This window comes from Mercurialis annua, linkage group LG2 (assembly GCF_937616625.2).
Source record: "Mercurialis annua linkage group LG2, ddMerAnnu1.2, whole genome shotgun sequence".
Taxonomy (NCBI): Eukaryota; Viridiplantae; Streptophyta; class Magnoliopsida; order Malpighiales; family Euphorbiaceae; genus Mercurialis; species Mercurialis annua.
Window position 1 is genome coordinate 8778645 of NC_065571.1, and position 12255 is coordinate 8790899.

The following is a 12255-nucleotide window of genomic DNA, read 5'->3' on the forward strand; positions in this document are numbered from 1 at the left end:
ATTTAACTTTTAAAACTTTAAGGGAAGATAGTTTTTTTGTTTAAATTTTAACATTGGGTACTATTTAGAATATTTATTAAAATATAGAGTATTAATTTGAACTTTTTACGGTGAAAAGAGGTTAATTTAATATTTTAAGGGTGCAATTGAACTATGAAAGGTGGAAATTTGGGAAAAATTGACAATTTCATAAGGTGAAGGTACAAATGAATTGGGGTTAAAAGGTGAGGGGTTTTTCAGATGAACCTTTTAAAATTCATAGAAAAAAAACTGTATTTTGGAGAAAAGCTCATAAAAATAATAGGCCTAATGTCTTAAAAAACCCCGACCTTTTAGCCCCTTTTCAATCATTCCCTGACGTTGAAAATTTGTCAATTTTACCCTATTTTACATTTTTGTGTTTCAATTGTACCCTGAAAAATTAAATTAACGTTTTTTGCGTTTGGAAATTTGTTTAAAACATTCTCCATGTCTCGCATATATTGATTGTATATTTTTAAAATTTATTTAAATTTCGTTAAATTAATTAAGAATTTATATTAGTGTTAATTTGATTATGGTTTTTAATTAGTTTTTAAAAATAAAGAACTTATTTGTACTTTTTTGAATAAAAAAGAATTTAATTTCATGTTTAGACTTAATTAATTGAATGATTTCATCATTTAAGTAAAAAAATTAACAAAAATTATTGGGGTACAATTGAAAACGGAAAATTTAAAAGTGGGTAAAATTGACAAATTTTCAACGTCGGGGTGGAATTGAAAAAAGTTTAAAGGTGAGGGGTTTTTGAGTGATTAGGCCAAAATAATAAGGCCATAATTACTTAAAAAAAATCCCACCTTGAAACAATTTTTCGTTTATACCCTGACCTAGGAAAAAGTTCATTTGTACCCTTTTTTTAATTTTTCGTTTTCAATTGTACCCCGAAATTTTATTTTTTGACAATTTAATTAATTATAGGATGAAAATATTAAAAATAATTAAATAGAAGGGTTATATCATCTTTTTTCTATTTGAAAAAATACAAATAAATTAAAAAAAATAAAAGATTATTTTAAGCTTTTTCTAGATAAAAAAAGTTCAATTTAGTGCTTTAGGGTAGAGTTGAAAATAAAAAATCAAAAAAAGGGTACAAATGAACTTTTTCCTAGGTAATGGTATAAACGAAAAAATATTATAAGGTGGAGGTTTTTTAAGTAATTAAGCCAAATAATAATAATTATCCTCATAAAAAATTATTTAGTATTACATGTAATCAAAAACAATTAGAAATTATTTATGTGACAGATATAAATTGTCCGAAAGAATGGTGCTCCCAGAATTTGCGCCTAGAGTTCTAGACCTATTATAGTTTGGTGAAGGCACTTCCAGCCACTGACATCAAATTGAGGTTTAGTTTGGTGGGTCTACGAACTAGATCCTTTTCAGCTCATTCACGAAAACTATGCGTACAACTTGTAAAAATTTGCCCATGAATGGTGGCGGAATCAAGCCGCTCAAGATGGACGGCTGCCCTTCCGGCAATTATCTTTCAATGTTTTTTTAATAATTGGGACGGAAAAGGCAAATTGTGATCCAACATTTACATCATTTGAGATATAGTTTAGGCTAAATTACTTAAAAACCACTCACCTTAATTTTTTTTCGTTTATATCATAATTTAGGAAAAAATTCATTTATACCCTGACGTATGTGTTTATGTTTCATCTCTACCCCGAGACACTAAATTAACCTCTTTTCATTTAGAAAAAAATTTAAAATAGTCCTTTATTTAGAAAAAAAAAATCATTTCTAATTAAACTCTAATTAACTTAGGTTAAAAATGAAGAACTATTTTAAACTTTTTTCTTAATGAAAATAGGTTAATTTAGTGTCTCGGGATAGAGGTGAAACATAAATACATACGTCAGGGTATAAATGAATTTTTTCCTAGATAAGGGTATAAACGAAAAAAAGTTCAAGATGAGTGGTTTTTAAATAATTAAGCCTATAGTTTATTGGTGATTATCTTTTAATGTTTTTTAAATAATTGGTACGGAAAAAACAGATTGTTATCAATATTTATATCATTTGAGGTATAGTTTATTGGTAATTATCTTTTAATGTTTATTTGGAGTATTAAATTATAGGTCACAAAACTCTTTAAGTTTCAAAATACATATTAATATATCTAGAGGTGGCCACTGGTCAAAACCCGACGGTTTCGGTTCGGAACCTCTGGATCACGGTTCAAGAAAAAGTGGAACCGGCCCGGAACCGCCTAAGAGACGGTTCCATAACGGTTCGGAACCGGATGGTTCTGTTTCCGATTCCGGTTTAGGACGGTTTAGAAAAAAAATTTAATTACTAAAATAACTCACGGAGATAATATTAAAAAAAAATAAACAATTTTTTTTTGAAAATAAAAATATTAACCAAAAAATTTAACTAAAACAAATATAACATATATTTTATTACAAAAATAAATATATTATATGATAAAGATATAATATATATTTTAAACGGGTTCGATCCTTAAACCGCCGGTTCCGACCGGTTCAACAAATTTAGAATCGGTCCGGAACCGTCCTTTATACGGTTCCGGGCCAGTTTTAGTCCGGTTCTGGGTTTGACCGGTTTCGGGCTGGTTCACAGGCTGACCCGGCCCATGGCTAGCTCTAACTATATCTTATTTTATTTTACCGAGATATTATCTTTCAAAAAATTATTTTTAAATTTTAAATATAGATTTTATCAAACTTGAATTAAATTTTAAAAATAATATTAAACTATAAATTTTATTGTAAATATAGTACTTGCATAGTTGCATCAATCTTTTTTTAATCTTTACCTTTCGGATTTTATCTTTTCATTTAACGGTCTTCATTCCCTTTTCTAGCTATCGAACGTTCTTGATCGATCCCCTAATTATCAAACGTTTTCTCTTATCTTGTCTCCCTTCATTTTCTGCACTATTTTTTGATTGGTTGGTCAAATTAAGATAACTGGAGTGAGGGAAATGTGTAGCCATAATCATGACTGAAACTGCATGAAAATAATATATAATTGACCGAAGAAAACAAAAAGATTAAGACTCATGCACTATAGTAATCAAATATACAAACGAGCCAGGAGACTGAATGATAATTATTGTTGATGCTATTATGATATCTATATCTATAACATCATCATAGGAATCTTATATAGTACAATTTACATTGCCAATGTCAGGTGAAGAAATATTATTACATGGTATTGGTAGTTGAACATTTTAAGCAGAAACTGGAAACTTTGCTTCTTTTGTCTTTCTTTTGGAAACAGTTTCTATCTCTTTAACTTTTGGCTTTTCATCATGTTTTGATCTTTTGAGCTGCTCCCTTGCAATATATAGCTCTTTGATACAGTAGTGAAGCCTGTCTGTCATCATTGCAAGAAACAGACAAAACCCTGCAAACATAGTGAGAGATCACTTGTAAGTTGTACTGGAAATACAAAATTGATTCATCTGCATGCTTTTTATTGCTGGGAGCATAGTCATCTCATCTATCTCAAGATTGCTCACTTTTGCCTTTTAAAGTTTGATATCAAACCTTCATACGACGTTTTAATTTGGTATCAAAATATAATTTATATTAAAGTAAACCGGGCCATGTGTGACTCTTAATCGAGAAATAAAACTGACCAATTGATTTTTAGGTGATCAGTAGTTTAGTTCGATTTTTAGATCACATATCAGCATTTGTTATTAAATTATATGTTAAGTCATCATTCGCATGTAGCAAAATTAGAAATTATTTTTAAAAATGGTTATAATTGACACAACAATACGAGATCAGACTAAGACAATTTTAAAAATATTAGTTAGAATTGATTTCACCCGCGAAGTGTTAGTATTTTTAAGATATTAATTCTTATATATACCATGTGTAATCATATTTTATAAGATAGAGATAATAATTACCCATGAGAGATGCCTCCAAAAGTCTTTGAGCCATAAGAATTTCATCAGTAGAATTAATAACAATACCAGATCCCACCAAACGTCGCCGAATTTGCATCACACTGTATAGAACACCACCGAACACCACAAGCAACGTTGCCGCCACAGTTTTGGCCACCAACGGTCCTTTTCCTCGCTTCATTTGATCCATCCCTATGATCATTAACCTTCTTAGAGGTGTCCTAAACAAGAGTGCTACAATTACAGCCATTTCAGCAAATACAAGTGAATACAAAACACTAATCATGTTTGCAAATTTGGCTACGAGTTTCTGTTCATCTCAAATTAATTTGCACAGAAGATGAAGCTTTAAGTTATCTTGTGTTGCTCCTTTTTTTTAAGACTTGCAATGTAGTTAAAGAATATGCATAAGCTCTTACTTTTGCCCAACTAATAATGTTCAATCGATATTCTCATTTTTTGAGAATTTAGAATTTTCGGATTCGAGGCTCAACTAATGTTTAGAATTTTTTCGGTTTTATCAAATTAACCGACTAATTAAATCGGTTCAATTTTAATTTTTTAGGACTTTAATTCATTCCTCAGTTTAATTAAGAAAATAAAATTACTTGATTTTAATTAAACCGATCCCTTTGATTAAAAATAAAATAAAATAATTCAGTCATGATAAAATCAATCAGTTTTCGATGGAACTGTCTGTTTTGCACCCTTGGAATCAAAATAAATAGATAAAAAAAATATCAGTTTTGAATGGAAGTCCCCGTTTGCACTCTAGAAATCAAAAATAAACAAAAGAATATATACTTAATTTGCATGGTTTATATATTGAGTATGCATCATATCTAGACTGGAGAATATCTTCATTATGGGAAATCAACAGGTACAAGTTAAACCAAATGCAAAGTTGAACCTGACTTTGCAATTTTTAATATCAGTCGATAAAATGTTTGAATCTCATAAAGCTGAAACTTCACATTTTGCATTAAGTAAGATTTTGGTATGAATTGAGCACTTGTTTGTTAATTTTTGCATGAAGCTCAACCTATCGAGCCAACATTTAGCTGTAAAGAAAGAAAAATTACAATGAGATGTAATTTTAAACAGAATAACTAAAATTCCTAAAGTTGGTTGAATATGAAGTACACAAGTTTAGTAGGTCTATGAACGTATAATTCGGAATCAAAATTGATAAATTAATGACAACAATCTCTAATATATTAGTAGGTAAGGTATATTAAGGATAAAATTAGTTCATTTTGGTTTGAATTTGTTCATATTATTCAATTTAACAATAATTGATCTAAATACAGAGAATATTGTCCTTAATTGATCAACATAGTTCAGACTTCAGAGTGAGTTATTTGATACCAAGTCACAACTTCAAGGACCTGGATGACTTTTTTTATCACACTTACTAGTAAAAAACAATATCTCTTGACACATTATTAAATTGTAACATACATCAAGTTTAGGAACTTATCGGCACCATTAGCATTTTAAATAAGGAAAAAAAGTCATCCAAACGACGTCGTTTGATGAGTCTCTTTCAGTACAGAGTAGTGAAACTGTCTGGTCCACCAGTCGAACAAAAAAGTATTTGAAGCTTTTGGAAGAGCTGCAGCATAGCATAGCAATGGAGAAAGCGGCGCCGTTTTCTACTTCCAAAATCTCATCATCATCATCAACGTATTCTATTCTTCCTAAAACTTTATACAGTAATAAAATCCACAGCAGATTATCTAAATTCAAACCTCCACGAAACCTCTCAATTCGCGCCGCTTCTGCTTCCGATTCCGGTACTCTTTTTATAGTTTCAATCGCTGTATAATTACATGTTAATCATCTATAATTATCTTTTTTACCTATTTTAATTTGTTTTTAATTCTTGCTTAGCAGTAGTGACATTGTTAGACTATGGAGCTGGAAATGTGCGTAGTGTTAGAAATGCGATTGGCGTTCTCGGTTTCCAAATTAAAGACGTAAATAATTTTAATTAACTCTTCTTTTAATTAATATACATTTTCTGTTCTTACTGTTTTTATATTTTAATTTTTTTAAATTGCAGGTGAAAACTCCAGAGGATATTTTAAATGCAAATCGCCTTATTTTTCCCGGTGTAGGTGCTTTTGCTCCTGCTATGGATGTCCTTAACAGAACCGGGTATTATTACTTTATTTTTTTTAATGATCTTATTATGCATTAGATTATGTTATTTAACATGTTTTTTTATAAATATCTAAAAAATGGTTGAATTCTACTTCAGTTTCATGTTTGCTAAGTTTATACTAGTTAGAATTAATTCTTAAAAGAAAAATGCATTTTAAAAAGAAATGGAATCAAACCATAAGTGACATGTTTTTGCAAGTTTTCCGCTCAATTAATTTCAATTCTTGCAGAGGATGTCATTATAAACATCTTAATTAGTTCTAGAATCAATCAAACTAGAGACAGCATTTCCTTTTTTATGTTTTTGTGTAACTTATTTTATTGACGAAAAATTTGATTATCATATGCACATTAAATTGCTATTTGTTAAAACAAAATTTCAGTTTGTGTTTGTGTGGGATTTGATAATTTGCAGAATGGCCGAGGCGTTGTGTACTTACATTGAGAATGACCGTCCTTTTTTAGGGATTTGCCTTGGACTTCAGCTTCTTTTTGAGTCTAGTGATGAGAATGGTCCTGGTAAGTGTTTCTATGCTTGATTCTTTTTTGAGTTCTGTTAGAAGTTAATTGTTAACATTACTGAATTTGAAGATGCTTCAATATAGGATGATGGTGGTAGTTTGGTGGTGGTATTTTTTTATTGTTTTAAATTATGTAGATAATTGAATTGGCAAGTAACAGAATTTGTGAAGTTCGGGCTCAATTTTTGTTCATTAGTTTCTTTCTGCAATGCGTCACCTTTTCTTTTTTTTTGAGGAACAATGCCTCATCTTAATGATAACCAAATTTATGAGTTTTCCTAGACATACAAATATATAAGTGCTTTAGCCAATCTTTTATCTCTTTAGGTATGTCACATGATATTTGGATTAGATTTACGTTTCTCTCTACTTTTTTTTTTGCGGGCTTTGTCATCTGAACGTGTAATCATATATTTGTCTCAGTGAAGGGTCTTGGCTTGATTCCTGGTGTGGTGGGGCGTTTTGACTCATCGAATGGTTTCAGAGTACCACACATTGGTTGGAATGCTTTGCGGATTGCTAATGACTCAGAAATTTTGGATGATATTGGAAACCGCCATGTCTATTTTGTTCACTCTTATCGTGCCATGCCGGTATCTTTTATTTTCATCTTCCCAATCTATTGAATGGGTCTATTGGATATGTGCACTATTTGCATCTGATTAGCTGATCTAAAGATTTTTATATTCTTATATAGTCTAATGAAAATAAAGATTGGATTTCTTCGACCTGCAATTATGGTGATAACTTCATAGCGTCCATTAGAAAGGGAAATGTGCATGCTGTTCAGTTCCATCCAGAGAAGAGTGGAGGCAAGTAAATCCTTCTATAGATAGTTGAAATTCAGCTCTGCATTGTATTTTTACGTAATTTGCATCCATCCTCCATATTTTACTTTTTGTTGGACTAGTAAAGGGTCAGAATTTCAACTGAAATCTCACTGCCAGATATTACTTCCCTTATAATTGTGAATTTCTATTGATATGAAACATATAATTGCTACTGGAGAAATCCAATCTTTGTTTGTTTGTGTAGTCTTCCATCTTCCCCTTTATTTTTCTGAGGTTAGGTGGACATTAATCCATGTGTGATGCAATTTCATTCCTGCATTTTTGTTTAAGATGTTTTCTTTTATAGCATTATGTGTTTCTGACATGGTTATTACATATTTTCTCTTTTCATTTTTGAACTTCGGCTGTTGCAGATGTTGGTCTTACTGTACTGAAAAGATTTTTGAATCCAAATTCATCTTTGGCCAAGGTAGTCTTTGTAACATTGAAATCTTAGTGTCTTCTCTGTCTCCTTACTCTTTTCTTAGGCCATCTAATGAAATTAAAACTTTATTTGAAGACAGAAGCCTGCTGAAAGGAAGGCATCGAAACTTGCAAAGAGGGTAATACTCGCTAAACCTATTATCACATTAATTTTCTAAAAGCTTTCCTTTTGAACCCCATTTTACTCTTGACCATGTATTTTAGGTAGACCTGATGTACAAGTCTCTAAGTAGAACAGTTAATTTGGTCATATTGAATTGTTTGTACTTTTTAAAAGGTTCTACATTTTTAGCAATATTGCATTCTGCCAGGTAATAGCTTGTCTTGATGTGAGGACAAATGATAAAGGAGATCTTGTTGTAACCAAAGGAGACCAGTATGATGTGAGAGAACACACAAAAGAAAATGAGGTATGGAGGAAAAAAAGTTTGATTTGTTTATGCTGTTGAACTTACAGTTTAATCTTGGCAAATGGTCACATTTGTTGGTTCAAGAAAAATGGGTATTTGTTTTCAATAAATTTGTCTCTCTCTCCCTCTTGTCGCCATTATTTAAATTCATATAATAAGAAAGAAGAACAAATTGGGGTGGAGGGTTTGATATTTCTAATCAGGAGTCGTATATCACACACACCTTTTTGCCTCATTGGTTACCCTCTTTACTTTTCCAATGCTTCTCTGTGAAATTTCCTCCTTTGACATGCAGCCCAACTTGATTTAGTTTGCATTGACTTAATTTCGCTAGTAGCAATGTAGCATTATCTTGACTTTGAGAGAGTTATTTTCACTTTAAGTAAACGGGACAATTCTTGAATTATTTTATTCTTTGTCATGTATTATTCATAAGCATTTTGCTAAAATAAATAAAAAAACGTTAAGAGTTAGGCACTCTAGTTTGATCCTCTGGTTAGAGATATCGCTTCTCATGTTGTCTGAATGCTTTCCGAAATACTAGTAACAATAGGTTCAGCGAGTTTGAATTTACGTCTAATAATAATTCCCATTGGTGTTAACTTTTTCAGGTTAGAAATCTTGGCAAACCTGTGGAGCTTGCAAAGCAATATTATAAAGATGGGGCAGATGAGGTGAGCATTGTGTTTTATGATTCATATAGTCATATGTGTCTATATAGTAACAATATAATTTCGACTTTTTAACACTGAAATGCAGGTCAGTTTTCTGAATATTACTGCTTTTCGAGACTTCCCATTGGGCGATTTGCCAATGTTGCAGGTTGGTTTGTAGCACTTGCAATCAAATGCCAAATTAAAATTAGAAAAAAATGTGTACTGAACATAGTGAGATTTTGCGTTTTCTAATCCTTTCCTAATGCTCTGAAGGTGTTGAGGTACGCTTCAGAAAATGTATTTGTACCATTAACTGTTGGAGGTGGAATTAGAGACTTCACGGATGCAAATGGCAGGTATAATTAGTGGTGTGTTAGATCAGGTGCTGCTTTTCCAAATTTCAACCTCTAACTTATCTTTTCTGGAAATCCCCATCATTCCTTATTGTTTGATCAATCTTCTAGCTTCTCTGATGACTTAATGTCTTGTCATCAATTGATTTTGTGCTCAGGTACTATTCTAGTTTGGAAGTTGCTTCTGAATATTTTAGATCTGGGGCTGATAAAATATCAATCGGAAGTGATGCTGTCTATGCTGCAGAAGAATACATAAAAACTAGAGTATGTAAACTATATTAGCTCATCTTTTCACTCAAAACATAAATCTAACTTCTTTTGGATTCCCTCTTGTAGGTCAAGACTGGAAAGAGCAGCATTGAACAGATATCTAAAGTATATGGTAATCAGGTAAGCACTTCCTGTCGAAATCTATGCACTTGTGTATCCTCACTCTTATCTTCATGATAGGAACAGAACGATGAAAGTTGATGCATTTATATGTCCAGTGCAAATCCTACCAAATTGACCTTTCTTTAAGCACTGTACTTCTTTCTTTCTTCCTTACCTCTTTAGGGTTAGACTTCTCTGCAGGGAAGTACATCCATTATAGGGGCCAAATTGGGAACTAAATCTCGTGAAAAACATTTTCAAGAAAGCAGACATGCAAAACTTTAAACCCATATCAAAAGCTTATGGATATAACCAAATGTAACCTACAGACTAGATTGAAATATTTCCTAGCTGCTTTTCTAAGCACAGAGCAATATCATTATCCAATAACTTCCTAGCTTGTTTCTTCCTTCATCATCATTTATTTCCTCTCTATGGCATCATAGTGTGTTGGCCATTAATCAATGTGAAGTTTGCATTAACTTAGCTGCATTGCACATCATTAAAAAATGTGCTCGGAGAATGTTTGTCATTTCTCTCTTAAGAAAGATCAATTGTTTGTTCTCTGTAACAACTTTGTTAATACTCTCATTGCAGGCAGTTGTTGTGAGTATTGATCCTCGCCGAGTTTATGTTAAATCTCCTAGTGATATAGAGTTGAAGGCTATTAGGGTAACTAATCCAGGTAAATGATTTTTTTATTCCCACTCTTTGCTATGCTTTTAGGATTTTCTACTACGTTTTCCATTTCATTATTGTTCTATTCTGTCTTTTCGCATGAAAGCCGAAAGAACTTGCTTGAAAGTTATCAAGTATAAGTAATGATAGTGCTAAATGCTATTACTAAGAAGTGCGAAAGCTAACTAGTTTTCGATATGGATTTCTGTAAATCTGGATTGTACTTGTTCTTTCATTTTATCAGCTATTTCTATCTTCTCCCTGATTTCCACAATAAGTTTAACTATCCATTTGTTTTGTGTGGGTGTGTGAGAGAGAAATGCCCTTCAGAATTTTCTTTTCTAATTGTAATTTTCAATAATGCTGTCAGGTCCAAATGGTGAAAAATACGCCTGGTATCAGTGTACGGTAAGACGATTTCTCTTTTCTGTCTGCAACATATATTAAATCTTACTCTCCACAACTGCTGCCTACAACCTTAGCTTCAATGATGATGCTAAGTTTTCATAGTTATTCGGGTTATTTTGACATTTGCAATCCCGGGTTATGTTAGTTTCTTTTTTTATATTTGCTTTCTTGTTCCTGAAGGTTAGCGGTGGACGTGAAGGTCGTCCAATTGGAGCCTATGAACTTGCAAAAGCAGTCGAAGAGTTAGGAGCTGGAGAGATATTACTGAACTGTATTGATTGTGATGGTTAGCACTCTTTTATTTTTTACGTTGAATCTACTATCCGTCTTTTCAACATTTGACTTTGGAATGCAGCTTTAAGAAACTTCGGAGGCCAGTTTAAAAAGCTTTAAAGATTTTTTTTTTCATTTCCTTCTTCTTTTCAGGTCAAGGGAAAGGTTTTGATACAGATTTAATAAAGTTGATCTCTGATGCTGTAAGCATTCCTGTAATTGCAAGTAGCGGTGCAGGTGCTGTTGAGCACTTCACTGAGGTATTCAGCAAAACAAATGCGTCTGCAGCCCTTGCTGCTGGCATTTTCCACAGAAAAGAGGTAACACTATATGATTATCACATTACTATTATTTTTATTTTTGTATGATATGCGGTTATAGTTTTAGTTTTAAACCGTTATTTTATTGAATTGGCGGTTGTTATTATTGTACCAAGTAAATACAAATTCCAAGCTGTAAAGGTAAAAAAAAAACTGTTCTCACTTGTGTGAGAGCGGTAGCTAGGTGTGTGCAAAAACTAAACCCAACCAAACTGAACCGAAAAATTTGTTCGATTTGATATTATAAAAAATATTCAGTTTTTTGGTTAGTTGTACACAAAGAAATAACTCTTAACTTTAATGTAAACCGAATCACAACCAAAATTCTTGATCAAACCAACTACTTCAGTTTGGTTAAAAATTTCAGTTAAAATTTGTTTCAGTCTGAACTGAATGCACTTCCCTAGCGCAGCATATGAAACAATGAAATAAAGTTAAATAATTTAGATTCATTATTTGGTTTTGGGGATGGCAGGTGCCTGTTCAATCAGTGAAAGAGCATTTATTGAAGGAAGGCATAGAAGTCAGAATCTAAATAGCCAAAGGCTAATGACAATGCAACTTTATACCATTAACTTTTACTGCGGATTTATCAGATAGCCATCAGAGTTATTCTTATATACTATACTTTATCTTGTAGCTCTAGTCTATCTTTTAAATTATTTGTTTGTCATTTTGACATGGCTTTGTATCATTTTCAATTTGTAACATTATTTGAAAGGTTTATCACAAGCATCGCATGATTTCCAGCTTGTAATTTGGTTGAATTTGGTTGTAACATTATTATCGTGAGTTCTTATGCTGAGATGGGGCATAAATAAATACTTATAAAGTTGATAATAACAGCAGTTCAATGGTGGGTATTGATTTGTTTACTTTAG

The 12255-nt window shown here is 31.8% G+C and overlaps 2 protein-coding genes across 3 annotated transcripts; one reads left to right on the forward strand and one right to left on the reverse strand.

Moving 5' to 3' along the window:
* Positions 1-3042: 3042 nt before the first annotated feature.
* Positions 3043-4339, reverse strand: LOC126667650 (uncharacterized). The gene is made up of 2 exons (XM_050360671.2): positions 3941-4339; positions 3043-3426 (listed from the first exon to the last, which is right to left on the reverse strand). Exons 1-2 carry the CDS (start codon positions 4224-4226, stop codon positions 3251-3253), a joined length of 462 nt encoding a protein of 153 aa, XP_050216628.1. The 5' UTR covers positions 4227-4339; the 3' UTR covers positions 3043-3250.
* Positions 4340-5501: 1162 nt separating this feature from the next.
* On the forward strand, positions 5502-12068 carry LOC126667647 (imidazole glycerol phosphate synthase hisHF, chloroplastic). Of its 2 annotated transcripts, none has more exons than XM_050360665.2 (19): positions 5502-5736; positions 5834-5919; positions 6006-6100; positions 6522-6625; positions 7051-7220; positions 7325-7439; positions 7832-7887; positions 7982-8020; positions 8213-8311; positions 8923-8985; positions 9071-9133; positions 9241-9323; positions 9479-9587; positions 9660-9713; positions 10293-10380; positions 10744-10781; positions 10962-11067; positions 11208-11374; positions 11850-12068. In XM_050360665.2, exons 1-19 carry the CDS (start codon positions 5574-5576, stop codon positions 11907-11909), a joined length of 1758 nt encoding a protein of 585 aa, XP_050216622.1. In that variant the 5' UTR covers positions 5502-5573; the 3' UTR covers positions 11910-12068. The 2 variants fall into 2 exon arrangements, with proteins under 2 accessions (XP_050216622.1, XP_050216623.1); XM_050360666.2 differs by having other exon boundaries at positions 5503-5736; positions 5837-5919.
* The last annotated feature ends 187 nt before the right edge of the window (positions 12069-12255 follow it).

What these genes read in the sequence shown, in the direction of transcription:
- LOC126667647 (XM_050360665.2), top strand. Translation starts at nt 5,574, where the DNA reads ATGGAGAAAGCGGCGCCGTTTTCTACTTCCAAAATCTCATCATCATCA. An exon ending in GATGTCCTTAACAGAACCGG is followed by an intron (nt 6,101 to 6,521) that starts GTATTATTACTT and finishes GATAATTTGCAG; the next exon opens with AATGGCCGAGGCGTTGTGTA. An exon ending in CATCGAAACTTGCAAAGAGG is followed by an intron (nt 8,021 to 8,212) that starts GTAATACTCGCT and finishes GCATTCTGCCAG; the next exon opens with GTAATAGCTTGTCTTGATGT.
- LOC126667650 (XM_050360671.2), bottom strand. Translation starts at nt 4,226, where the DNA reads ATGATTAGTGTTTTGTATTCACTTGTATTTGCTGAAATGGCTGTAATT. An exon ending in TTTGGAGGCATCTCTCATGG is followed by an intron (nt 3,427 to 3,940) that starts GTAATTATTATC and finishes CTATGTTTGCAG; the next exon opens with GGTTTTGTCTGTTTCTTGCA.